The sequence below is a fragment of the Budorcas taxicolor genome, chromosome 25 (assembly GCF_023091745.1).
Source record: "Budorcas taxicolor isolate Tak-1 chromosome 25, Takin1.1, whole genome shotgun sequence".
Taxonomy (NCBI): Eukaryota; Metazoa; Chordata; class Mammalia; order Artiodactyla; family Bovidae; genus Budorcas; species Budorcas taxicolor.
The window spans coordinates 48,003,949-48,030,082 of NC_068934.1; the positions used below are offsets into that span (position 1 = coordinate 48,003,949).

Below are 26,134 nucleotides of genomic sequence, written 5' to 3' on the forward strand. Positions count from 1 at the left end.
CCCGGACAGAGGATCTCTGGATCTTTCCAAATGTGTGTTACTGCAGAGGCTAGGAGAAAAGGGGAGCAGGCTTGGGGGTCCAAGGACCCGGATTCTAGTCCTGGCCACTCCCTCCTCTGTGGCCTTGATTGGAGGCAGCCCAGGTCCCCTCTGAGCCCCAGCACCCCCTTCTGCAAGTCGGGAATAATGCCCGCCCTGTCCAGTTGCCGGAGCTGCAGAGAGTGTTGATGGGAATACAGAAATGGGAGGGCTTTCAGTGAGACACTGGGTTGGACAAACAGAGAGGGTCAGACAGCAAAGGGCCGTCCACCCGGACTGCTGGCCTAGAAGGAAGGATGCTTAGCCGAGCTGCCGCCGCCCCCCTGTCACTCACTGGGGGGGTTGGGGATCAGCCCATCCTCCTTTCCCGTCTCTGTGCCTCTGTTCCTGCTGTTCCTTCTGCCTGCAGTGCCCTTCTGCCTTCTCTGCCTTGACCCTCGCCCAGGGCAGATAGAGCGACTGCCGGGAGAGCCTGCCTGTTCCCCTCCCCCGCACGGCTGAGTCCTCCCTTCCTCTCTGGGCCTGCCTGCTCTCGGTTCCACTAAGCAAACACTGTTTGGCTGTCATTCGCTGCACGTGTGGCGCCTCCTACGTACTCAGTAAATGCGGTGTGGAATGAAGTCAGGTGGTCTTGACAATTGACCTATTGCTGGATAAATGTTTCCAGGACCAGGCTCAGATCCACAGGTTCCTCCCAAGAAGGGGCCTCGCTCATCCACCCCACCGGTGCCTCTCGGGTTTGCTCCACCCCACAGGCACCAGGAACATATCCCTGCATGGCCTTCCAGCTGATCACCCCTACCAAGAGGTCAGGGACAGAAGCCAAAACATTTCAGGGCCTCCCTGCCTGCTAGATTCAGCCCTTTAAGTCTCGAAAGGGAAAGGGGAGAAATCAATGTTTCTGAGCACTTAACTGTATGCAAAGAACCATGTTTAGTAGGAGCTTTATCTCATTTAATCTGGTGCAGACACGAAGGCTCAGAGATGTTTAGCAACTTGCCCAAGGTCACACAGCACCCCTGTTAGGGAGCAGGGGCCAGAAGACAGATGTGGTTGACAGGCTCTTCCACCCCCCATTGCACAACCACCTCCACCTTCCCTGGAGGCCGACGCACCTTCTCTTCTCAGGCTTGGCTGCTACATTTGTCTTAGGAACGGATTCTCACTGTAGTTTAAACCAATGAGTACAAGACTGACTAATCCACGGGGCACACACAAAGCATTTCCAAGATCTGTATCTTGGAAATTCCTCTTGCATCATCATCTTTGTACCTGACAGGGCAGTAGGGAAGCCCGTCATGTGGGGACTGTTCCCACTTTACAGACGGGGAAACTGAGACTGCAGCCATTCTTCAACTTGCCCAGGGGCACACAGCCAAGGGGCGGAGCCCAGATACTGGCTCTGTTTCCAGGGTTCTTTCCAGCCGGATAATGGACCTCGGTCATCTCGAGGGAATATGAGATTTTCCGTCCATAAATTTTCCGTGTAGCCGATGGACACACACACCATTAAGTGCTGAAGCTGAGGTTCAAATATTTGGGGCGATAAATCCTTCTGAATGGAGCCCCATGGACCCCATGCCTTAAATAGAGGATGCTGGCTGCACTGAGGCTGCACCTTAGCCTCTGGCAGGGGGCAGACTCCTCCTGTGCGTGTATGGGTCTCACCATCAGCCTCTCACCCCTGAGCTGTGCTAGGTCGCATCTCAGTACGTGGCCCGGAGCACCCCACCCCCTCCAGGGCCTCACTTGTTCCTTCATTCAGCAAGAGCACCCATCCGTCAGACCAGGTTCTGGGTCATGGCCAACCAGACAACAACCAGTTATGACTGTGTGTGGAGGATGAAGGAAGAGCCTTCCGACCCGTAACTGGCGTTCAACTCCGGAGAAGGACTTGGCATTTCAGCTGCTGCTGGACAGCTTTTTGGCTTCCTTCCTGGTTGGCAACTGCCCCCTTCCAGGTCACCAACTAACTGGCCTCTGTGGAAATGGGGTGCTCCTGGAGTCCTGGGGCCATCTCAGCCGAAAGGGGAGGCACTGGGGAGGCATAAAGGTTGAGGTGGGCGGGTAGAGGGGCGGTGCCTAAAGACTGAGGGGAATTTGGTTAAACTGCTCCCAGAGCACCTTCATTCAGAGACCACGGGCATTAGTGGTCTGGCTGGTGATCTCGTTCTCACCACTGGAAGGGGCTAGCTGGGCTGGTGGGGCTCGTGAAAGGAGCTGGTAAGTGGAGCAGGCACCAGGAGCCCCTAGGCCCAGCCTCTCCCACACTTCTATTCGTCTGTCACCCGTCTGGGAAACTAGGCTCCCTTTTGACTTTTAGGCCCTCCCTCTTTTCTGCTGGGACTGGAGACCTGGATCCAAGTCCCAGGTCTGACCAGATCTCACGTCTCTCCCAGGGAAGTCAGTGTGCTCCTCTGAGCTCCGGTGTTGCCATCTGTAGGATGAGGACATTGGCCTCACCGATCTAACTCAGCATCCTTCCTGGGACACTTGAGAGGGAGAGGGACACCTTGAGGTGCATCCTTCTCGAGAGGGAGAGGGGCACCACACAGGTGGGGCCTGGGGCAAAACAGCAGGACACCCCCTGGCAGGACGGGATGTTCACTGACCATCCTTCCAGCCCCCGAAGCCTCTTTTCTCTGTGTCACCAGTTCCAAGGGACTGACTGCTTGCCCTTCCTGGGTATCATCTCTACATCGGGGGGAAGGCGCTTCAGGCTTTCTGGGAGTGGAGGGAGGGCAGGCGGGACAGCCCGGGGCTCATGGCGCTTGTTATCATAGGAGGAGGGGACCTGGGCGCCCTTGCACACTGTACAAGGTTCTCTCCTGGGACAAGCCCACCTGCCTTGTGGAAGGGTCACAGGACAATAAAAGCCCTTCTCTCTTGCCAGGGAGACTACGAAGGGGACAACGTGGAGTTCAACGACAGGAAGGTAGGTGTGCAGACCCGGGAGCCCGCTCCTTGGGGTCGGGAGTCCTGGGGCCAGCAAGGGGCAGGGGCGCAGGGTCCCAGAGCCGCGGCCCCACAGCTGGTGGAGAAGGTGGGTGAAGTTGCCTCATTGGACTATTTTCCTCATGCTGTGTGCATGCTAACTTGCTTCAGTCATATTTGACTCAATGCCTCCCTACGGACTGTAGCCCGCCAGGCTCCTCTGTCCATGGGATTCTCCAGGCAAGAATAATGGAGTGGGTTGCCATGCCCTCCTCCAGGGGATCTCCCCACCCAGGGATTGAAACCCCGTCTCCTGCGGCTCCTGTACTGCAGGTGAATTCTTTACCATTGAGCCATCAGGGAGCTCTGATCCTCAGAAGCATCCTTGGCAGGCCGTCCGGGCATGTGAGGGGAAGGGAAGTGCCCCAAGCCTGCCCTTTTGCCCTATCCTTCCTTCATGCACCGACTGTATCTCACTGGAGCAGCCAGAACCTCCAGAGTTCTTTGCTGACATTTAGCCTAATCACCCCAGCTTCCGGGGAAATGAGTTTGGGAACAGCGAGGCCAGCCACCTGGAGTGCCCTGGCCCCCAGCATCGCTCCAGTAGGGGACACCATGGATGGTGGTCAAGCCAGTGCTTCTCAAATTTACCTGTCCTGGAACCCTTTTTAATGGGGAAGTTATGGAGCTAGTGTTCTGTGGGACACACTTTGGGAAACACCAAGTGACCCTTTCTGCTTCACTGGCTCCTAATCCCACCCACCCGTGCTCTCAGGACAGTCACTCCTGGCCACCACAGCCGCTTCTCCTCCTCCCCTCACTTGCCTGCTCCCAGATACCAGCCTCTACATGGCTTCCCTGGTGGCTCAGACGGTTAAAGAATCCGCCTGCAATGAGGGAGACCCTGGTTCAGTCCCTGGGTCGGGAAGATCCCCTGGTGAAGGGCATGGCAACCCACTCCAGTATTCTTGCCTCCAGAATCCCATGGACAGAGGAGCCTGGAGGGCCACAGGCCAAGGAGTCGCAAAGAGTCGAACACACTGAGCCACTAACATTTTCTCTGCTTCTACATGAACTCCTCCCATCTTCCCAATAAGCCCAGCCCTCCCTCACCTCAGGGAGCCACCCCGCCCTGCATTCCTTCAGCACCCTGCGCCCTTCCCCCCGCCCCGCTACTTGCCTTGCTTCTTGCTCTAGTTGCCTTGCCTGTTGCTCCTGGAGAGTGGATCCCACTGAGCTGACGGTGGAGACGCTTCCCTGAGAAGCTCACAATGGAGGCCTTGTCCCCAATCACCAGGGCCCCAGCCTCTGTATGTGAAATGCTCTCCGCTCCCACCTCCCTCCAGCCCCCAATATGTGCTTTTAAATCTCTGGTACTTGATACAACTCGCCCACCTGCCCAGGAATCCAACTGAAGATGCTATCTGATTTAACACAAAAATTACATATTTAGTTATTTTTAGTGGAACATCTGGCATTCGTCTGCGAGCCCGTGACTTACTGATCTCCCCCATCTGGTCCACGGGCCTGCCCTGCACCAGCCCTGGCCTTGGAACCCAGCCTCTTACATCCCTCTACACCCGCTGCCACTCCCTGACACCCATTCTGGCCATTCAGCCTCCAGGTCCCAGGCCCTCCACCCCAGTCTCCCACCTTCCTCCCCATGCTCCAGCCTCACTGACTGCCATTCTAATCATAGGAGACTTGACTGATGGCCACGTCAGTGCCAAGACTATGCTATGCAGTTATTACTTAGGAATTATTTGGCACCGCTGTGTGCCAGCCCAGCAGACAGCTCCAGGTTTATCTAGCCCCAGCCGTGTTCTCTGCCTGGAATGCTGCCTGCCTCTATTTAATATTATGTCCCAGCAACAAATACAAGGCCTGAGAATACTGGGTGAATGGATGGATGATGGGTGGGTGACAGATGGATTGACAGGTGGATGGACAGGTAGGTGGGTGGATGGGCGGACAGGTGGATGGACGAGTGGAAGGATGGATAGGTGATGAGTAGTGGTGGATGGTGGAAGGAAGGAAAGACTGAAGGGAGGAAGAGGAAATGCCCCAGACACGTGTTTGAGTCTCAGCTCAGAGAACTCATTCTCCCATGAGCACTTCACCCTGAGTGATCTGGTTCTGAGTATTTTGCTTTTGCAATGACAAAATCTGTGGCATCCTGTCAGTGGCAGGATCCCCATGTGCCTGAGGACACAGGACAGAAAGAGGGCGAGCCAAGCCAAGGCCATTTTCCTGTGCTGATCTGACAGAGCAGGGTACAAGCAGGAGTGTTTCAGGGGAGGCGGGCCAGAGACTGGCAGAGCACGGCCACAGCTCGTGGTCTGATCTTTGGGCTGCAAACCTGTGATCCAAGAGCTCCCTCCTCCAGGTGTGAACTGAGGTGGTCCCTGGTGTGCTGTGCTGAGAGCCGCAGGGCCCTGGCCCATAATGCATTTATCCATCCATTCATTCAACAATTGCTTGCTAGAAACTTGTCATGTGCCTGGTCTGAGAAGCTGGGGATGACACAGACCAGACTGGCCCTACTGGTGCCTCCGTCCCAGGGGGAGATAGCAAGGGACAAGTCCATGTACAGTCACTACAGACCACCTCAGTGCCGTGACAGCCCCCCACCCCAAGCTGTGTGGGCTCAGGTGGGAGGTCTGGGCTGAAGAGATGCCGGTGGGTGGAGCCAGGATCTCTCTGAGGTCAGGTTCTGGAAGGCTCCAGGGCCACCGTGACCAGAGCCACCAGCCTCCAGCTAGCCTGCCCCCAGGGCCCCAGACACCTCCCACCTGCTCACAGGCCGAAGGGCTCCACAGAGCTCTGCCAACCCTAGCCAGGAAATCTGTTTGATTTCCTTGTGCTGATGGCTGCAGGGTGATTGATGTTCTCGTCTTGGCAGGAAGAAAAGTCCACCAAGATAAAGTGGTTTATGTAGAAAGCTGGGCTGTACCCCCGTCTGTCATGTCTACTGGTGGGTGATGGCCAGCCTGCTATGTGACCAGTCCCACTGGGCAGGCCCAGGAACAAGGTGGCCAGTGTGACAAGGCCAAGCCTTCAAGTGGGTCTTTCTGTGCCTCCCCTTTCCATCCCAGGGCCTCTCTCTTCATCCCTCCCTCTGATCCACCTCCAGCGCGTCTAGGCTGTAAATTTCAGCTGAGGGGAGGAAGCTGCCTTTGGTGACGGCTGCTCTGTTTATCCAGAGGTGCTGTGCCATCTCATCGGAGTTTGCTGGCTCAGACCTCTCCCTTTAGAGAGTAAAACTGTAGGCTTTCCTCCTTTTCTGCATAATCAGACAGGTGACACATAACGAGCCCCCAGCACTCCATTTCACAAAGCCTTGGGTCCGTCTGAGTCCTCGCCATGACTTGGGAGGAAGGACAGGCTCCTCCCATATCAAGGAGACGATGGGACTCAGCGGGGAGGGTCTGCCCAGGACACCCACTGCGACCCAGTGGAGCCACCATCCCAGCCCGGCAGCCTGGCTCTAATTCCTGGACCCCTTCTGTTCTGAGATGGGGTCGGCCCCTTGCATCTTAGTCCCTTCTGCAGAAGCTCCAAAGGCTCCCCCACCAGCAACCAGACTTGCCATTAAGTCTTTCAGGACTTGGAGTCATGCTGAACACATCCTGTTCATGCCACTTACAGAAAGACTTAAAATCCAAAGAAAGCTCCTCTTAAAGAGGTCAGAGTAGGCAAAACCCAGGATTCTGACAGCAAGGCTCGCTTGTAGTTTATTAAGAATGCATTTAGCTGTTCTCTGTTGTTTTCCTCCCTGATTTCTCCTCCCTGCTTGTTTTGTCCCTGTGTGCTGACTTCTGATGAAATACAATGCTCGTGCTCTCCTGAGTATTACGCTCCAGCTGCAGAAGGAGAAAGGCAATGCAAAATGGGAAAAAAAAAAAAAAAAAAGGAAAGTTTGCTGAACTTGCTAAAGGTTCATTTCTAGGGATCCCTGACTCCCTGGTCTGTGGAAGCTGGACCCCTCTGAGTGAGCCTCTTGCTGCTGCTGCTGCTAAGTTGCTTCAGTCGTGTCCGACTCTGTGTGACCCCAGAGACAGCAGCCCACCAGGCTCCCCCATCCCTGGGATTCTCCAGGCAAGAACACTGGAGTGGGTTGCCATTTCCTTCTCCAATGCATGAAAGTGAAAAGTGAAAGTGAAGGCGCTCAGTCGTGTCCGACTCTTAGCGACCCCATGGACTGCAGCCTACCAGGTTCCTCCGTCCCTGGGATTTTTCCAGGCAAGAGTACTGGAGTGGGCTGCCATTGCCTCCTCTGGAGTGAGCCTCTTACACATTTTTGATTTTCAGAGGCTCGGTTGAAGGGATCTTTGTGTATGGAAAACCGTCCCACCAGCTGTGGGTCTTCCAAGTCAGTGGGGGAGAATGTACTCACTCAGGCTGATGTAACAAAGTACCAGACGGGGCAGCTTGAATAGAAAATATTTTTCCTTATGGTCCTGGAGGCTGGAAGTCCCAGATCCAGGTGCCGGCAGGGTTGGATTCTGGTGAGGGCTCTCTCCCTGGCTTGCAGACAGCTGCCTTCCCGCTGTGTAGCTTTTCCTCCATGTGTGCACGAGAAGGAAGCCAGCTCTGGTGTCTCTTCCTTTTCTTATAAGGACACGAGTCCTGTCAGGGTCTTTTCTAGTCCCCTTCATGGATCACAGCCTGTCGTGGTGAAGGGGCTTGCATAACTCAATGAAGCTATGAGCTGTGATATACAGGGCCACCCAAAACAGATGGGTCATAGTGGAGCCCTGATGCTGGGGAAGATAGAAGGCAAAAGGAAAAGGGGGCAACAGAGGATGAGATGGTTAAATAGCATCACCGACTCAGTGGACATGAATTTGAGCAAACTCTGGGAGATAGTGAAGGACAGGGAAGCCTGGCAGGCTTCAAGTCCATGGGATTGCAGAGTCAGACATGACTTAGCAACTGAACAAGTCCTATCAGAGCAAAACTCTGCTCTCATGACTTCATTTAACCTTAATTACTTCCATAAATATGTAGCCTCCTAATACAGTCACATTGGGCGGCTAAGGCTTCAGCACATTTGTGTTTGGGGAGATACATTCATTCCATAGCATAGTGTATTGGGGGCGATGATATAAAAGGCTGTGTTTAAAAAAAAAAAAAATAGAAAGCTGTATTTGATGTATCTGGGGCCACAGCAGAATCTGAATATAAGAGACTCTCACAAGTTTTAAATTTAAATATTAAGGAAAGGGAAAAGGACAAAAGTCAAGCTTCAGTGTACAGGAGAGGCCCAGAGACCTTGGCAAGTCCTCACAGGCATCCCCATGCTGGCCTCCTATCCATTTCCCGAATGATGCCAGCAGAGACAGGCAGCCAAGGAACTGGGTTCCCAGCTGGGGCCAGCTTCCCCCAAGCCAGCAGGGTCACCATAGGCTTTGGGTTAAGGTTGATAGAGCATTAATTAATTAACCCATGTGCATGGGATCTCTTTATTAAAACCAGCAGTCCTAACCCGGAATCTTCTTTAAGACACCCTACATGTTCATACAGACATTTGAATATACACATTCCCACAAGGCCAAGCTCATTACCATCCTGCCCAAGCCTGGGGCGTAGTGGGTTTGTGGATCTCATTCATCTCGCTCAGCCATGTTAATCAGACAGCCTGTCTCAAGAGATCCACCCCGGCTCTTTTGCACCTCGTGAGATCTGTTAAAATCATACTACTGGGGTTTCTCTGCTCCAAAGCCTGGTGGGTCTATCTTTAACAAAGAAAGGAAAGTGTCTGACAGTGGCAGGCCATTTTAAATCCCAGATCAAATAGTAAAGAGTCAGGATTCCATAATGATGCCAGAAGCTTCTTTCCCATCCCCACCGTCACCTAAAACCATAGGTCTGTTCTTGCTCGGAGATGCCATCACTGCCCGCGGGTTCTTTGAGGCCCTTATCAGAGCTGAAACTTCGGACCCATTTTTCCATGTCTGTCTCCTCCACCAGAATGGGAGCTCCAGGGCTCAGGGGGGTGTCTGCGGTGTTCAGCTCACAGCCCATTGTCCAGCACAGTACCTGGCACAGGGCTGACTTTCTATATGAGCTTGTTGAATTAATGAATGACGTAGCCGTAAGCTGAGCACCTTGGCAGCTCTGTGTTCTGGCGAGGGACCTGAGAGTGGTTTACTTTTCCCCAGCCCTCACCACTTCCTTTTTCCCAGCTCCTGTACGAAGAGTGGGCGTGTTACGGGGTCTTCTACAAGTACCAGCCCATCGACCTCGTCAGGTAAGTGGGGATGCTGAGAGTAGGCCTGGATGGATAAACATCCCTGTGCATCTCGACCACACTGAGTGCAGAGCGTGGGCCCTTGCTCGAACTTGAAGAGCTTGTGCAGGGGAGCTGAGGTCTCCCAACAGAGACTGGCAGCCTGGCTGAGCCTTAGATCAAGCAGTTTGTTCAGATTCATTGCAGGACTGGCTCTCATCTGTCATGTTCACTGTCTCCCCCTAAATTCATAGTCTGGCTCGACCCAGTCGGGCATCTGGTGGAGTTTCTTTCTGTGTCAAAAGGAAGAAAAGAGCTGCCTGGGAATCTGTAAGAATTGCCCCCTCCGGACACTGTGTCCTCTCCTGAGAGACCTCTCTCCCAGGGCGGACAGACCAGGCAACGTGTGTGCTGTGGGGACACGTAGATCAGAGCCCAGCCCATGAAGAAGACAGAGATGCTCAATATATGGAGTCACTGGTGCCTCAGGGCTGGAGTGTTTCCCTGTTTTTAGGCTGCACAAGGCTGGAACACAGCTGACTGCCTCCAGGCAGCATCTCGCCCTGCTGCATGGGCCTTACAGGAGGAAATGCTCCCATTCTCAGGGCTCAGCAGAGGAAGGGTGGGCACCGTGAAAGCAGAGAGCCCCCCTAAACATAACAGCCTGGCTCAGAACCACCCCCCGAACACTCTCTGCTTGGTCCAGAACCAGGGGCCCCCGTGTGAGCTGTTCGTGCTGGGGAGGGGGCGTGGTGTAAATTTTGCCCCTGGAAAGGATTGAGAGTAAGCGTGTGTCTGTCTGGCTTTGCCCTGCGGTGCAGAAAGTATTTTGGGGAGAAGATTGGCCTGTACTTCGCCTGGCTGGGCGTCTACACCCAGATGCTCATCCCGGCCTCTGTGGTCGGCATCATCGTTTTCCTCTACGGATGGGCCACTGTCGATGACAACATCCCCAGGTAGGTGGGCAGCCCCTCTCCCCAAAGATGTCCTCATCTCACTAAGGAGCCATGTTCCCCTTACTGCAGGAATAGAACTTACTGGGACTAGGACCCCTTACCCCAAAGCCGGTGCCCCACTCAGCAACCACCACCCCCCCTCCAAACCGGGAAGTCACAGGCCAGGCCGGGCACTGTCAGGACCAGAGCCACCCCATCTGAAGGCTTTAATAGCTGTCTGAGAGCGTGGGCGGCCTTTGCAGGCACGCTTGCCCTAGGAGACATTTTATTGTCGAGAGGAAGACATAAAATAAATATCCGACTCCTTTTTGTCCTTTGAAGCTTTTTTTCCCATTCAGTCCTTAGTCATTATGTGACAAGAAAATTCACTGGTTCCCTGTGAGGTCAGGAAGTGAGGCAGGACCGTTCGGAGACCTCGGGGCGGTGCACTCGGCCGGCCGGGCCCTGTCTGCGCCGCACCCCCTCTCCCACGGTGTGGGGAGATCGTGCAGCAGCAGCTTGGTCTGCAGGGGCTGGCCCGGCACAGCAGACCCCGGCCCGTGCGCACAGGGCCGACAGGCCTGCCACTGCTCCTCAGGGAGCAGGCCAGGTGTGGGGAGCTCTGGGAAGGAGGCCGAGACCCCAGAGACAGCCTGGCCTCACGCCGGGTGCGCGTCTCCCAGACTGGTAGCCAGAGCGTGACTCAGGCAGTGGGAGTCTGAGGACAGCGTCTCCCCTCTTTGGTTGCTGTTCCCGGAACTTGCCAATCTCGACCCAGGGATAGCGGTTTATGATGTGAGCTCAGGATGCCAGCCCTGACTTCCATCAGGAACACTGTGCCTGCGGGCCAAGTGCTGGTTAGAGAGGCGGACGCCCCGCCCACCTCCCGGGAGCCAGCGGTCTGTCAGGATAGTCTTGGGACATAGGGCAGGTTACCCTTCTTATGACTCAGCCCAGCGTCTCTGAAGCAGAGCCCTGGTTTAGGAAATTCATCCATGGGTCTGGTCAGAAAAGGGCCAATGAAGGAGTCTTTGACCTGGGGGAGAGACTGGCTCCTTAGGCCCCACTCAGTGGTGTAGAAAGGCCACGCACGGTGAAGTTTTGTGCAATGGATGTTTGAATACATGTTGTTGTTGCTGATTTGGTAAGTCGTGTCCAAATCTTTGCGACCCCATAGACTGCAGCCTGCCAGGCTTCCCTGTCCGCCACTATCTCCCAGAGTTTGCTCAAACTCCTGTCCATTTAGTCGGTGATGCCATGCAACCATCTACGTGAATAACAATCAAGTACTCCACCCACCCAGAACCAGAAAGTTAAAGGAATCTGGCTTCTGTCCCCTCCAGGGTTATTTTGGGCACAGGCAGGAGAAAGCTTGTCCCTTTGTTTGCTAATGACATGAGTTCACTGTGCTCAGGGGTTTAATGAAGGCAGAGATCAGAGTAGCTTAGACGTGGAGGGGACTTCACTCCAAAGTCCGAGAGACTCTCGGCGAATGGAAGGTGGGGTGCCCCCAACGGGGACTGCTCCATCTGCCTCCCTCCCAGTCCTGGAGGGACGGCAGGGCTGGCGGCCCTGGACACCCTGGCTCGGGAGGCTCAGGCTCCCCTGCAAGGGCGCTGACAGCCCCTGGCCGGGCCAGGCCAGCACTGTCACATGGCCAGGGTTACGGACAGCATTCACTGGGGACTCTGGGGCCCCGTCTGACCTCAGCCTCCGCTCGCTTGGCGCCTTGGACCAAGCGTGAAGTGTGTGTTCCGCTTGGAGCCTGGCCCGGCCAAGTCTGTAGGATGGCCAGTGCCCCCACGCCCTGCACCATGCTGCCCCACCGCCTGTCCCTCTGTCTGCTCCAAAGAGCAGGCGCCTGTTGCTCGTCTTTATTTTGGCTGAAGGCAGTGAAGGGAGAGGCTGAGGGTTTTAAACCAGCAGAAACAGGCTTTTTGTCTGGCTGGCATTGTTTAAGCTGGCAGGGCAGAGGGCTGGGAAGCCGTGGGGCTCACAGGCAGGCAGAGACGCAGGCCCTGGCCTCCCAGCCTCCCCCCACCCTCAGGCTCCAGGCCCCCCACCCAGTGGCGCTAGGCCACAGGCTGACAATGGTGTGTCCATCCACCAGTCCCCTGAGAGGGCCCGGGGTCACACAGGGTGGGTGTCCTGCCACTCTTCCTTTCGGGAGAAGCCCCCAGAAGAGCAGAAGCTCCGGGAGGATGAGAGATGGGCCCCTCGAGTCGGCGCCTGTACCTCCTTTTGGTCACTACAGCTGCCATCACTCCGTTCTTCCCACAATAGTGACAGTGAATGGGAGGATGGTTTAAATACCCCAGTGCCATTCCCAGGGCTTCCTGGACATTCCCTTGTTTAAGCCTCCTGACAACCCAATAACATGGGTTCTCGGGGAATTCCTTGGCGGTCCAGTGGTTAGGACTCAGCACGTGCGTTCACTGCCATGGACTAGGGTTCAATCCCTGGTCAAAGAATTAAGATCCTGCAAGCCATGTGGCATGGCCAAAAAAAAAAACCCCAATATACTCAAATGAAATGCCGTGGCCCTTTAAAAAAAAATGAGCTCTGTAAGTCTCAGCGTGCCCGCTCTATGGATACGGAAACTGCCGCTGCTGAGTCGCTTCAGGTGTGTCCGACCCTGTGCGACCCCATAGACGGCAGCCCACCAGGCTCCCTTGTCCCTGGGATTCTCCAGGCAAAAACACTGGAGTGGGTTGCCATTTCCTTCTCCAATGCATGAAAGTGAAAAGTGAAAGTGAAGTCGCTCAGTCGTGTCAGACTCTTAGCGACCCCATGGACTGCAGCCTACAAGGCTCCTCTGTCCATGGGGTTTCCCAGGCAAGAGTACTGGAGTGGGGTGCCATTGCCTTCTCCATATGGAAACTGAGGTCCAAGGAGTTCAAACGACCTGCCCAAGGCCACACAGATCCCGAGCAGTGGAGCTGAAATTCACATGCAGAGCCGGCTGGCTCCTGAGTCCTTGCTGCCCTCTGAACTGTGTGTGCCTGACCCCCCCCCGACATACATGTGTTCACAGGCACACACACGTGGTCACACACACACACACACACACACACACACACACACGCTTCCCCACATGCTCCGGGGCAATAGCCTTGCCCACCATCTGTCTTTCCATCCACCATGCCTGACGCCGTGCCTGCCACACACGGCAGGCACACGCTTTCTTGGTGAGTGTTTGGGGAGAGCTACTGTGAGAAGAGAATTGAGTGGAATACCTGCAGTGCTGCCAGAGGAGGGCCCCCCGCAACCTCTTGGCAAATGCTCCCCAGTGGCTGTGGTCCAGCCAGGATCTGTGCATAAGCTCAGGGGCATCCCGAAATTTTTCTTTAAAGCTATAAAGCAATCACCCTATTCACCCCCCGCCCTTCACCCAGAAAGCCATCTAACCCCTGGGAATCCACTCCTGCCTGTGCCTAATTATAGCTCAGCGTCTTGTCCAAGTAAGCAGGGAGGAGAGGGGCAGGGCAGGGCAAAGCTGGTAAGGCCGTTTGCTGGCCTCTCTCCTCATCTTCCAGGAGGAGGAACCGAGTCTGAGGCTCAAGGACCAGCCCCGGGCTCACAGAGAACAGAAACTGCCCCTCAAGTAGCCAAGCCAGGCCTCCTGGCCTCAGCAGGGAGCCCTCCTGTGGCCTCTGGGCGGCAGCTGAGAACTGGGCAGGGACAGACAGGCTTGACAGGGACAGAGCCCTGGACGAAAGCCCCACTCTGCTGTGTGGCCCTGGACAAGTAACATCCCCTTTGTGGGTTTGCTTCCTGCTCTGTGAAAGTGGGATTATAACAGCCCCAGAGTTGGTCCAGCCTGGGTGGACACTTGGTGCCCACGTCTCCTGCTCACATGGCTGATGGCCTTTAAATACTACACTTTTCAGTATTAGTAAGAGAGAGTCTGAGAACTGGCAGGGCGGAGGAGGAGGGCCCTGGGCATCGCAGAGCTCCCCACGGTCTCCAGACTTCGCGTCTCCTCAGCAGAATGAAAGCCTGCCCTGAGCAGGGCCCCATCCTGCTCGGGTCACCCCTCATTTCCAGGGTGAGCCCGGCCTGGTGGGACCACAACCCCAGGCAGCTTGTGGGTGTGTTCCTTCTGATCCAGCCACCTGCCTCCTGAGAGGAGGTCTGGGTGGACCACGTCTCCATCTTCTTATGGGTCCAGAGTGCCCAGCGAGGCCCTCAGGTTGGTACCCAGGGCACCCCCAGGGGTGGACTGAAGCCCGCAGGACTGGCACTGAGCAGGTGCTGGGTGCAAGGCCAGCACTCAGGAAGGGCATGGCATCCTCGCGCCTTGACTCCTCTCCTCTTTCGGGTCTCCTGGGCCTTGTCACGTCAGGACTTGGACGACATTCACTATTAGCACTGCTTTGACGGTGCCTGGTCATCAGAGGGAGGCTGCTGGGGACCTCGACTTCTAGGGGCAGCTCCAGGGCAGGCTGTGCGTCCCACTGCCCGGGGCCACCCCAGAGATGAACACTTATGCAACCTTGTCCCGCCACACAGAAAGTCCCATGGGTCCACACCCAGGGCCACCCACAGAAGTTGCAGGCTGGGTGCAAAATTTAAGTGTGGGACCCTGTTCAAAAGTCACGAAGACTATAAGGTAAGGGGAGCAGAGAGTGGGAAGCCAAGCTGGGGCCTTGGGTGGAGAAGAGAGACGTGGGCCCTGGTGGAAGCCTGCTGGCTAGCCGACCGAACCACGTCCACCCCAGCAAGGACGGCATGGCTCCGGAAGGTGCTGGTCCACGGGGGCCAGCGGGGCCCTGGCCACTGGCCGGGGTGCTCCGGGCTGTCCTCTCTTCCAGCATGGAGATGTGCGACCAGAGACACAACATCACCATGTGCCCGCTCTGCGACAGGACCTGCAGCTACTGGAAGATGAGCTCCGCGTGCGCCACCGCCCGCGCCAGCCACCTCTTCGACAACCCCGCCACCGTCTTCTTCTCCATCTTCATGGCCCTCTGGGGTAAGCGAGGGCCACTTTGGGGCAGGGGCGACCTCGGGTGGCCCCTCCCTTCCTCCCTCCCTCTCCTCGAGGTTACCTGCAGGAGCATGTGCCAGGAATGCACACGGGAGGAACGGTCAGCTCCCATTCCGTCTGCTGGGCAACTGGGGGCTATACTGGGTCACGGATACACACAACCATAGATGCGTCCAACCGGGCCAGGAGCCCCTCATAAAAAGTCTTGGAGGGTGATTTCTCCCGGAAATGGAGCTCTTTTCAGGGCTGGGCTCTGTTGGCTCAGGAAGGGCAGCTGCTTTCGAAGGAGGAGGGCCAAGGGTTCTGCCTTCATTCCACCATCCTCCCGATGATGCTGGGGAAGCTGACCCCGGCCAGGCTCTGGGGCACATCTCTCATCACCCCTCAGCACCCCTGTGGGTGCCCATTTCACAGATGATGACGTCAAGGTCCAGAGAGAGTGGGTGTGAGTTGTCTGGGATCACCCACCTCCTGATCTGCCATGGCCTGTGCCCTTAACCCCTGAACTGCATTGCCACCTGGAGTCCAGGGCAGATGGCTCCTCCCCAGAGTTCTTCCGAATGCAGGTCCTACCTGGTACCCATCTCAGGCTTGAGGGGATGTGGGAGGTGGGTAAGTGGTGGCTGGATGAATCTCCGCAAACGGATGCATCTCTGTTTCTGGGTTAGCCGACAGGCCTACCTCCTCCTCCATGGCCCCGTGTACAGCCTTTGCCAGCAGGGGATTCGGGGCTTGGGCACCCATGTGCTGAGCCACCACCCGGGTGGTGAGCCGGGTCTTGTGAGAGCCCCCGTCTCTGTGCTCAGGGGTCCCAGATAGTAGGAGATGGAGCTGCACAGAGAGAGCAATAGAGGGAAGGGTCAGGACCTCTGAGAAGGGGCAGTCAGGAGGGGCTGCCTAGAAGAGGCCTGAGCGCCTTGAGCTGGGTTCTGGAGGTATAAGGGGCAGGGGTGCTGAGATGTGGGACAGACGGACTGTAGACACACAGAGGGCTGTGCTGTCACCTGCTGAAGGGCAGCCCCGGGCCCCGCATACTCCATGTGTCCTGGTGCTCGGTGGGCCCTGGTGGGCCGGGGGGTGGAGGGTGCCCCTAGCCAGCCAGCTGTGCGGCTCTTACCTGTCAGTGCAATTAAGATCCGCAAGGATCCCGTCAAACAGAGAATTCAGTACAAGCCTCCGTTACTAAGGGGAGTGGAGACCTGCCCTTGATCTGAAGAGGACCCCTCAGAACCTCAGAATCCTCTGAGCTGGGGCCTTGGATTCCCCTGCAAGCCAGAGGGAGTTTGGTGGTGACAAGAGAGAAGAGCCAACCTCCACGGGCAGCAGAACAGGACTGATGCCCAGGTGGTGGCCTTCCGGGCCCTCACACTTCCAGAACCCTCTCCCAGCCTGAGCCTGCCCTGCTTGGCCCTGCAGCCTCCCCTGCTGCCCTCGCGGTTGTGTTCAGACTCCATCAGTGTTAAGGGAAGGCTGAAGGGGTTCAGTGAGCCCAGCAAGCACCAGGTGCTGGCAGGGGGCTAGGGTTTGTCCCATTTTGGCCAAGGCTTCCTGGAGCCAGGGGCGTGGGGTTCAGCCCAACCTTTGAGATCTGGAGGCTGTTGTGTAGAGGAGCCGAGGGTTGAGTCAGGGGTCAGGGGAGAGGGGGAGAGACTGGCCTGTCCTCTGGGCTCCTGTTCCAGTGTGGACCACCGGCCAGGCCCTCTGGTGTCTGATCACTGCCTGATCACATTTCTGCACTCGTTGGAAACTGGGGAGGACAGGTCCTGGTGAGGGTCTGAGCTGTAGCACCTCCTCTTAGAAGAGGTGCATGCGCCAACCACCTCACTCCCATCCCATCCCCATCCTCAGATCTGAAGAGGGGCTTGGTGTCCTTATCAGAGGCCCCTTTCGGGCATCTTCTCCACCGAGGTCTTGTGCCCTGGGCATGGTGTGCCTCTGCCTGCTTGGCTAAGGGGACCCAGTTTTCATAGCGGCAGTCTCCGCACACCACCGGCAAGCTCTGTTCCCTCATCCAGGATCCATCGGCCTGGGTGGTGGCCAAGCCAATGCCTACTGTGGTCTCCAGGTGACCCAAGAGCCGGCGTGAACATACGGTGCTCAGCGCCCAAGCCACTGGAAGGTCATTCAAGGACACCCGTCCGGTTGGTCCATGTGTGCACTTTCACACCCCCAGGGGACTCCAGTGCAGCCCTACCACTGCCCCATCCTGTCATTCAGCCCTCAGCTTCCTCGCCTGTAAAATGGGTGTGGGATAAGGATCTTTACAGCGGGCACAAAATCTCAGCCAACACTCAGCACGTACATGGCTGACTCTCAATAAACAGTCTTGCCCTTGTGACCGCGAACCACTGGCGCGGCTGCCTGCCACACTGCAGGAGTGTGAGACCGGGTAGATGTGCCTGGTGTGTAGGGCGTGTACCAACTGGTATTTAGTTAAGTGTCTGTTCTGGGCTCTGGGGAAACCATAGGAGGTGAAAACCGCTGTGTCCACTGCCTTCACCCAGCCTACAGGAGGACATAGCAGTGCAGAGGCCCTGTGGCGAGGCTGCAGGCCTGTTGGAGGAGCCTGCAGGTGCAGGGAGCAGGCGGGACCCCGGAGGCCAGCACGGGCCCCAGGGGACTTCATGTTCACCGGGCGGACTAAGGAGCCAGCGCGGCCTCTGCTGTGTCAGAGTTTTTCTCATCTTAAACTTGTGTCGGAGACGGTGACTGATGCACAGGGCAGCTGGGGAGGTGGTGGAAGGAGGCTGACCCGGCTCTGACGGGGGCGGCAGGGGGCTTTCACTGCCACCCGAGCTCTAAGGTGGACGCTCACCCGCCCGCGGGTGACAGCGTGAAGCCGGTTTCCATGAGAGCAGACAGAGCAGCAAGGAAGACTGTGGGGACACGCAAGAGAAGCAGTTAGGGCCTCTCACCCCCTCCTTCCCTGTGCTGAGCTCCCCAGCAGTCCCCCGTCTGTTCCCACTGTCCTGCCCAGATGCCTGGGAACTGCTTCTCCAAACTGAGGGCCCCCAACGGAGGAGACTGACCATCCCAAAGGGCTCTCCTGCCTGCCTTATTGTGAGCTAAGGAGATGCCTTGGGCTTGGCCAAGCAGGTGTCACTTGGAGGTCGAGGGGTACAAATGACACCCCCCCATCCCACATGAACATCACCCCGCATCCTGCCCACCTGGGCATGACCCGTGGCCCAGAGGATCCCCTGCTTGCCATCCACCTGCTGCGGCCCAGACACATTCACCTCTGCAAGCATCTCTGGGCAGCACGTGGCTTACAGGCTCTCTGTCCTTCTCCTCTGCAAACGTCTCCTCCTCCAATCGGAGCTCGCTTCAGCTGAGAGCCTGGGAGCCGATAAAGTCACAAGCCATTTGGACACTAATCACTCCATTTCCAGCTTCAAGAATGACCTTCCATGGTCAGCCCCAGGGGTGGTCTTGCTCCAGGAGCCCTGAGAGCTCGGCTGGATTCTGGCCACTGCCCATGTCTCAGCGAATCCTAGCGTGTCACACACCTTCCCTGTCACCTGCAGGACACGCCTGGGTGCTGCACCCACAGAATGAGCGTGGTCCTCAGAGCGCCTTCCTGTGCGGTCACCCTGAGTCTGAGAAGGCCCGGTTAGTCAGTGCCCTGGTTGTTTGGGAAGAGGCTAGGGTGAGACTTGTCCCTCCCTCATTGGCTCAGCAATAGCCTGTAGCCCGTGGACACTCAGGTAATAGAGATACCAGAACCGTCCCTCCCCCAGGCTCTGGGGAGCTCCAGGCATAGCTTAACCATGAACTCAGTCATCATGGCACAGGCTGGTCCTCCCAACGAGGCCGAAAATGAGAGTCACAGGTCACCAACTCAGGGTAAGGGAGAGATTTCCAACAGAGAGTGCTGGACCAGGCTGGGTTGACAGGTGGTGAGCACCTCATTCCAGGAAGGTGAGGTCAAATCAAGCTGAGGTCGAAGGACTCCTTGCCAAGGCTGCTGCAGAACATGGGGAAGTGCCGTCTGTGTGTGGTTCAAGGTGGCTTATGAGAACATTCCTGACCCCACACCCTAGCTCTGATGATTAATTCTGGGATCAGTCTGACTATAAATGCAGGATTGATGGCCATCAGTCACTGAGCTGATCTGTGTCTGGCATGGGGCCTGATGCTCCTTGTCCTTCATTCCACTGCATCCCCGCAGCTGAGAAGTTGTCCTCATTTCACAGGTGAAGAAAATGGGGCTCCACTGAGCCCGAGCCTGTGCCCTCCCCTGTCCATTCCTGTCTCTTTGGGCACTGTGTCCATCAGAACCATTCCCCATCCCTTGCCCACTGCCCTCTGCTCATCACCAGCCTCCATGACTTTCCTCAAAATCTCTGATGGGCTCCCTTCTTCTCTGATCAGGGCCTGGGCAGCTCTGAGCTGAGGCTGGAGAACCTCCTATCTGAGCACAAAGTCTCCCAGTTCCCCTGCTCCAGGGTGGGGTGGCTGGCCCTGCAACAGGCACACAGTGGGGTCCACCTGCGCAGCTGTGGGCTGGGTGGTTTGGTCCAATTCAATGCCCAGCTGGGTTGGCTGTGTGCCAGGATGGCTCGTCAGAGGGTAACAGCGCCAGCCACTGGCCAGACTCAGGCTCAAACCTCAGCTTGGTCCCCTAACAGCTGTGTGGCCCTCAGGCAGGTTGCTCCACCTCTCCAGGCCCCAGCTCCTCCACTTGTGAAATGGAGCTAGTGACCCAACCCACCTCAGAGAGTGGTTGGGAAGGTCGAATGAGTCGCGCCTTGTGGTGTCTTAGGGCTGTGCCTGGTGCTAGTTGTCACATTGTGCTAGCTGTTACATCCGATTGGTGGGCGCTTGCTTTTTGGAAATGTGAAAACGGCCTAGATAGACCCTGTGAGACTGGAGCTCAGACCTAACCTCTCACCTTGTGCCTGCGGGCCTCTGTGAATTGTAACAACACTGGCTTCAGCTGGCTGGTGCTACTGCGTGTCGGGCACTGTTCTGAGCCTCTTGTGTATGGAGACTCATTCATTCTCCCAGGGACTGTTAGAGAAAAACAGGCTCTGCTCCTCCATTTAGCAGATGAACCATTGAGGCAACTTTCCCAGGGTGACACAAGCTAACAAGAGGCAGAGGCAAGGGACTTCCCTGGCGGCCCAGTGCTTAAGACACTACGCTTCCAATGCAGGGGCACAGGTTCGATCCGTGGTTGGGAACTAAGATCCCAGTTGCCCTGTGGTGCAGCATCACCAAACCTTTTTTTCAGGGTGAAGAGGCAAGACCTTGAACCCCGGCAGTCGGGCTCCCCAGCCCCACACATGTGACCCCTGGGCTCCGCTCCCTTTGCCAGTGGTACCAACCAGCTCTGGCTAACGTATGCCCTTATTCCTGGCAGCACGACCTTAAATTCATTCTCTTGCCTGGACTAGCTTCCCTCCCTCCCTCCAGGCAGTCAGGCTCCCTTCCCCCTCCAGAGGGTCACACAGAGTTCACTGGTCCCCACAACAGCCCTGGAGAGAAACCCTGTTATTCTCTGATGAGGACATGGGAGCACAGAGAGGTTAAGTGACTTGCCTGAGAGCACACAGCTAATAGATTCATAACAGACATGACAGATCCATGCCCTGGCCCGCCTGCCTCCATGGTCCAAGCTAATGCCCTGGTCTCGCCTCTCTGTCCAGATATTTCCCCGCCCCTTCCGTGACCTCCTGGGAAAGCAGAGATTTACCGCAAGCCAGTGGTGAGGGGCAGACAGGCAGCAATGCTGTTCAGCCCACCAGCATGGCAAGGAGCTGGTTGGATTTTGTGCACTCTCCATGAAGCCAGCTTGCTCACAGCAAACTTGTTTATTGAGCACGTACTGTGCGCAAAGCAGCACCACCTCATACCCTCAAAGGTGCCGGCCAGCACTCACCAGCAGCCCCATCCTTGGAAGAAACACAGCCGGCTGCATCCTCCTCTATCCAAGATTCAGGGAAACGAGCAAGTCTGTGCTTCCACTGTCCACCCCCTTCCTCCAGCTCCACTTCCACTGTGGGAGACCACAAAGGTGCCTGTCTGTCAAGGGCAAGTTCGGTCTACATGTTCCCTTTTGGGGCGGGGGTGAGGGGGAGCAAAAAAGCCAAACCGCTCCCAGGAAGCACTCAGGGAAAGAGGAGTTTATTATAAATCAAGACAAAATCAACAGGAAAGGGCCTGCTGGGCTAGGAGGTGCCCGCTGACTCCCCGCCCCTGCCTGCAGGGTGGAGGAGACACAGTCCCTCTGTCCCCAGGCCTTTCACACTTGCTGTCAAGTGTAATTAGCAGCAAGCTTGCCATTGTAGAGTAGGGTTTTTTTTTTTTTTTAATCCCTTATTCAGTTACTTGTTCATTACCCTCTAAAGGATCATTTTCGCACTGGTGTTTCTTCTCCCACTGTGTCCTTTCTTTTCCTGACCTCCAGCTGTGAATGTTTCTTCTCGCTCAGTGACAGAGAGCGACCCCAAACCTGTTTCTGCCGTTGGCAGGGCTGGGTCGCTGCCCCAGGAGTCGCTGTGGCAGCTGTTTCCATCTTGTTTCTGCTCCGCCATGGGGTCTAGCTTGCCCAAGGGGGTGACCCGCTGGTCCTGGAACCCTGTGCTTTGGCTGAGCACTCCACTGCCTGGGATTTATAACAGTTCAAAACCTCCAGTAAAGTGTCAAGACGAAGCAACTTTGAGCTCCATTTAGCTGTTCGCACCAGGATCAATTTTCTGAAATTACAGCATAATAATGGGGTTTTCAAGGCTTGTCAGTTCCAGGCAGAACAAAGCGGGTTATTGGATTTGAGCCCGCCTGCAAGGAGCTGTAAAGAGATGGTCCCAGCGTCAGTGGAATGACAGGTGTGGTTGAAACCCCTCCCGGGGTCTGCGCCCGAGGCTCTGAATGCAGTTGGCAGGTCACCGGCTGAGTCATCCGAGCGGGGCGGAAACAGAGAGAGACTTAATCTCTGCTGGAATTCAAAGGCCAGCAGCAGGTTTGTGAGCGGACACTTGTTCAGGGGATTGAATAAGTAGAATCAGTGAGACCATGAAGGGTCAGGGCCTTTGTGCAGGTGGGAGCCCCCAGCTCCCCTGTGGGCTGACAGGCAGGTTCACACCGTCGCCTGGTCCCTGTAGCCCAAGGAGACCCATCCCTGCTCTCCACGTGCGGAGAACGTGCACTGTCAGGAGCCAGAGGTTGGTGAAGCTGTTCTCTGCTCTCGGGGACTGCACTTTAAGAAGGGTGCGCCCTGCCTGCTCCGGCGCCCTGGTGGCTCAGGAGTGCCTGATCCAGGTTCAGAAGTCGAGACCCCCGGCCCACAAGCAGCTTGGGCCTCACAGGGGAAACGGCGCCGTTCTCTGGGCGGCTGCAGAAGCACCCAGCTTCGGTCAGAGCCTTCCCTCCATGGCCTCTGAGATTCCCACGGCAGCTTGAGCGGCCATGATGTCCCAGCAGAAGACAATGGGTAGGGGACTTCCCTGGTGGTCCAGTGGTTAGAACTGGGCTGCCACTGCAAGGGGTGCGGGTTTGATCCCTGGTGGGGGAACTAGATTCCACGTGCCGCAAGGCACGGCCAAAAAAAAAGGAAATATCCTGCAAAAAAGACAGTGGGAGGGCGGAACCAGGAGCATTTAATGATGCGTCCAAGATCGTCCTTATGTCAGTGGCCGTGCTTCAGGGGAGGAGGGTCTCAGGAAGGGGGGCCAGCAGCCAGCCACGGAGACGTCAGAAACGGGAATTAGGGTTAGGCCTAGGAGTGAAGGCAGTTTGGACAGTTCAAGCAGGGCCCAAGGGAGGTGGGATGGGATGTGGCCTGGGAGGAGAGCCGAACCAGAGACACGGGGTAGCTGGAACGTGGGATAGAGAGGTGGGTGGAAGGGAGGGCAGACGGTGGGTAGGTCAGCGTGTCCAGACGCGTGTGTGCACAGGGCCAGCCCCAGAGCTCGCACAGGATGCAGACTCGGGGTCAGCGTGGTGCCCGGAGTATGTATTTGGGCAGGCCCCTGCCGTGGGGGTTCCAATACAGCCCACAGTCTGAAAACCCCTGGGGGAAATGGACAGCTTGCCCGGTGTGTCTTTCTGGTCCATTTTCTTTGCAGCCCCAGTGTGCGGCAGGGAATTTAAACACATAAGCAGGATCTGCGCCCATCGTTCCGTGTTTTGCTTTCTAACTGAGGTGAAATTCACATGATGTAAATTAACTGTCTTAAGTGCCCTGTACAGGGCATTTGACACCTTCCTACGCCAAGCCAGCCTCACCAGCACCCCCGGGTGGAGACCCAGTGCCCGTTTAGCAGTCTGTCCTCCTCACCCTGCCCCCATCCCTGATAGCCACCAGTCTGCTTTCTGCCTCTGTGATGGATGTGTGTGTAAATATTCTGGATGCTTTGTATATACAGGACCAACCCTGTGTCAGCATCTTAATGAGAGGTGGTGAGATCCAGCAGGTGGGCCAGGTCATAGGGCCGCTCCTCTGTCCAGCCCTCAGCACGTGGATGCCCCACCCGAGGCCGCATAGCGGGCACTGTTATCAAGCCCATGGTACACACGCAGAGACTGAGGCTGGCGGGTGGGGGGCGATCCCGGGCCAAGCCCACACCTGCTTCTATCCAAGGAAGACCCAGTGTCCGTCGCTCGCCTGCCACCTCTGGGCTCCTCTACGAGAACGTGTTTTACCTAATGCCTCTCGTTAAGACGTTTGCAGGAAGAAACTCAGCCACCTGCTCGCACCCTGGCCTGGGTTCGCGCTTCACTGCTTGTCTTTTGTGTTGCACTGCCTTCTGGGCTTGGATTTAGGGATGTGAACTTGTTTCCTCGGCCCCCTTGTGTGGCTCCTGAAGTCGAGGGCCTCTCTTCTTGTCTTTAGTAGCCTTGACCACGTTTGGCACATGGCTTGTGCTCATGTGGGTGGGAAGCCACGCACCTAATCCCAGCCAATCTTGTGGGGAGAAGTCCTAGACCCAGGTTTCTGCTGTGTATTAACCAATCACCTGACTCCTCGGGGTCTCAGTTTACCCATCTGTGCAAAGGGCTTGCAGGCTGGATGCAAGGAGGTCGCCCAGCACACCCAGCACCTGACGCAGACATCGAGTTACGTCTGTGTGATGTAGGAGACCATCACTGGGCCCCTCGAAAGGAAGGGATGGGAGCTCAGCAGGACCCACAGGTGTCCACACAGCTGCCGTAGAGAGGGAGGGCTGCTGGGACACAGCTGCAAAGGAAGCGCTCTCATCTTACTTCCCACCTCTGCCCAGCCCAGCCCAGCCCAGTTCAGTTCAGTTCAGTCACTCAGTTGTGTCCAGCTCTTTGAGATCTCATGGACTGCAGCGCACCAGGCCTCCCCGTCCATCACCAGCTCCCAAAGTTTACTCAAACTCATGTCCATTGAATCGGTGATGCCATCCAACTGTCTCATCCTCTGTCGTCCTCTTCTCCTTCTGCCTTCAATCTTTCCCAGCATCAGGGTCTTTTCAAATGAGTCAGTTCTTCGCAACAGGTGGCCAAAGTATTGGAGTTTCAGCTTCAGCATCAATCCTTCCAATGAATATTCAGGACTGATTTCCTCTAGGATGGATTGGTTAGATCTCCTTGCAGTCCAAGGGACTCTCAAGAGTCTTCTCCAACACCACAGTTCAAAAGCACCAATTCTTCGGCGCTCAGTTTTCTTTATAGTCCAACTCTCACATCCATACATGACTACTGGAAAAACCATAGCTTTGACTAGACAGACCTTTGTTGGCAAAGTAATGTCTCTGCTTTTTAATATGCTGTCTAGGTTGGTCATAACTTTTCTTCCAAGGAGCAAGCGTCTTTTAATTTCCTGGCTGCAGTCACCATCTGCAGTGATTTTGGAGTCCGAAAAAATGAAGTCTGCCACTGTTTCCACTGTTTCCCCATCTATTTGCCATGAAGTGATGGGACCAGATGCCATGATCTTAGTTTTCTGAATGTTGAGCTTTAAGCCAACTCTTTCACTCTCCTCTTTCACTTTCATCAAGAGGCTCTTTAGTTCTTCCCTTTCTGCCATAAGGGTGGTGTCATCTGCATATCTGAGGTTATTGATATTTCTCCCTGCAATCTTGATTCCAGCTTGTGCTTCATCCAGCCCAGCATTTCTCATGATGTACTCTGCACAGAAGTTAAATAAGCAGGGTGACAATATACAGTGTCGACGTACTCCTTTCCCAATTTGGAACCAGTCTGTTGTTCCATGTTCAGTTCTAACTGTTGCCTCCTGACCTGCATACAGATTTCTCAAGAGGCAGGTTAGGTGGTCTGGCATTCCCATGTCTTGCAGAATTTTCCAGTTTTTTGTGATCCACACAGTCAAAGGCTTTGGGGTAGTCAATAAAGCAGATGTAGATGTTTTTCTGGAACTCTCTTGCTTTTTTTTTATGATCCAACGGATGTTGGCAACTTGATCTCTAGTTCCTCTGCCTTTTCTAAATCCAGTTTGAACATCTGGAAGTTCACGGTTCACTTACTGTTGAAGCCTGGCTTAGAGAATTTTGAGCATTACTTTACTAGCATGTGAGATGAATGCAATTGTGTGGTAGTTTGAACATTCTTTGGCATTGCCCTTGTTTGGGGTTGGAATGAAAACTGACCTTTTCCAGTCCTGTGGCCACTGCTGAGTTTTCCAAATTTGCTGGCATATTGAGGGCAGCACTTTCACAGCATCATCTTTCAAGATCTGAAACAGCTCAACTGGAATTCCATCACCTCCACTAGCTTTGTTCGTAGTGATGCTTCCTAAGGCCCACTTGATTTCACATCCAAGATATCTGGCTCTAGGTGAGTGGTCACACCATGGTGATTATCCGGGTCATGAAGATCTTTTTTGTATCATTCTTCTATGTATTCTTGCCACCTCTTCTTAACATCTTCTGCTTCTGTTAGGTCCATACCATTTCTGTCCTTTATTGAGCCCATCTTTGCATGAAATGTTCCCTTAGTCTCTTTAATTTTCTTGAAGAGATCTCTCGTCTTTCCCATTCTATTGTTTTCCTCTATTTCTTTGCATTGATCGCTGAG

General features: G+C 55.6%; 1 protein-coding gene across 1 annotated transcript in view; it reads left to right on the forward strand.

The window, feature by feature from the left end:
* ANO1 (anoctamin 1) overlaps positions 1-26,134 on the forward strand; it is a 95,452-nt gene that overhangs the window by 32,674 nt on the left and 36,644 nt on the right. The window contains exons 8-11 of the mRNA XM_052661864.1: positions 2,933-2,974; positions 9,162-9,226; positions 10,027-10,161; positions 14,955-15,115. Of these exons, the coding sequence (XP_052517824.1) occupies positions 2,933-2,974; positions 9,162-9,226; positions 10,027-10,161; positions 14,955-15,115 (403 nt within the window). The remainder of the gene's footprint in view (positions 1-2,932; positions 2,975-9,161; positions 9,227-10,026; positions 10,162-14,954; positions 15,116-26,134) is intronic.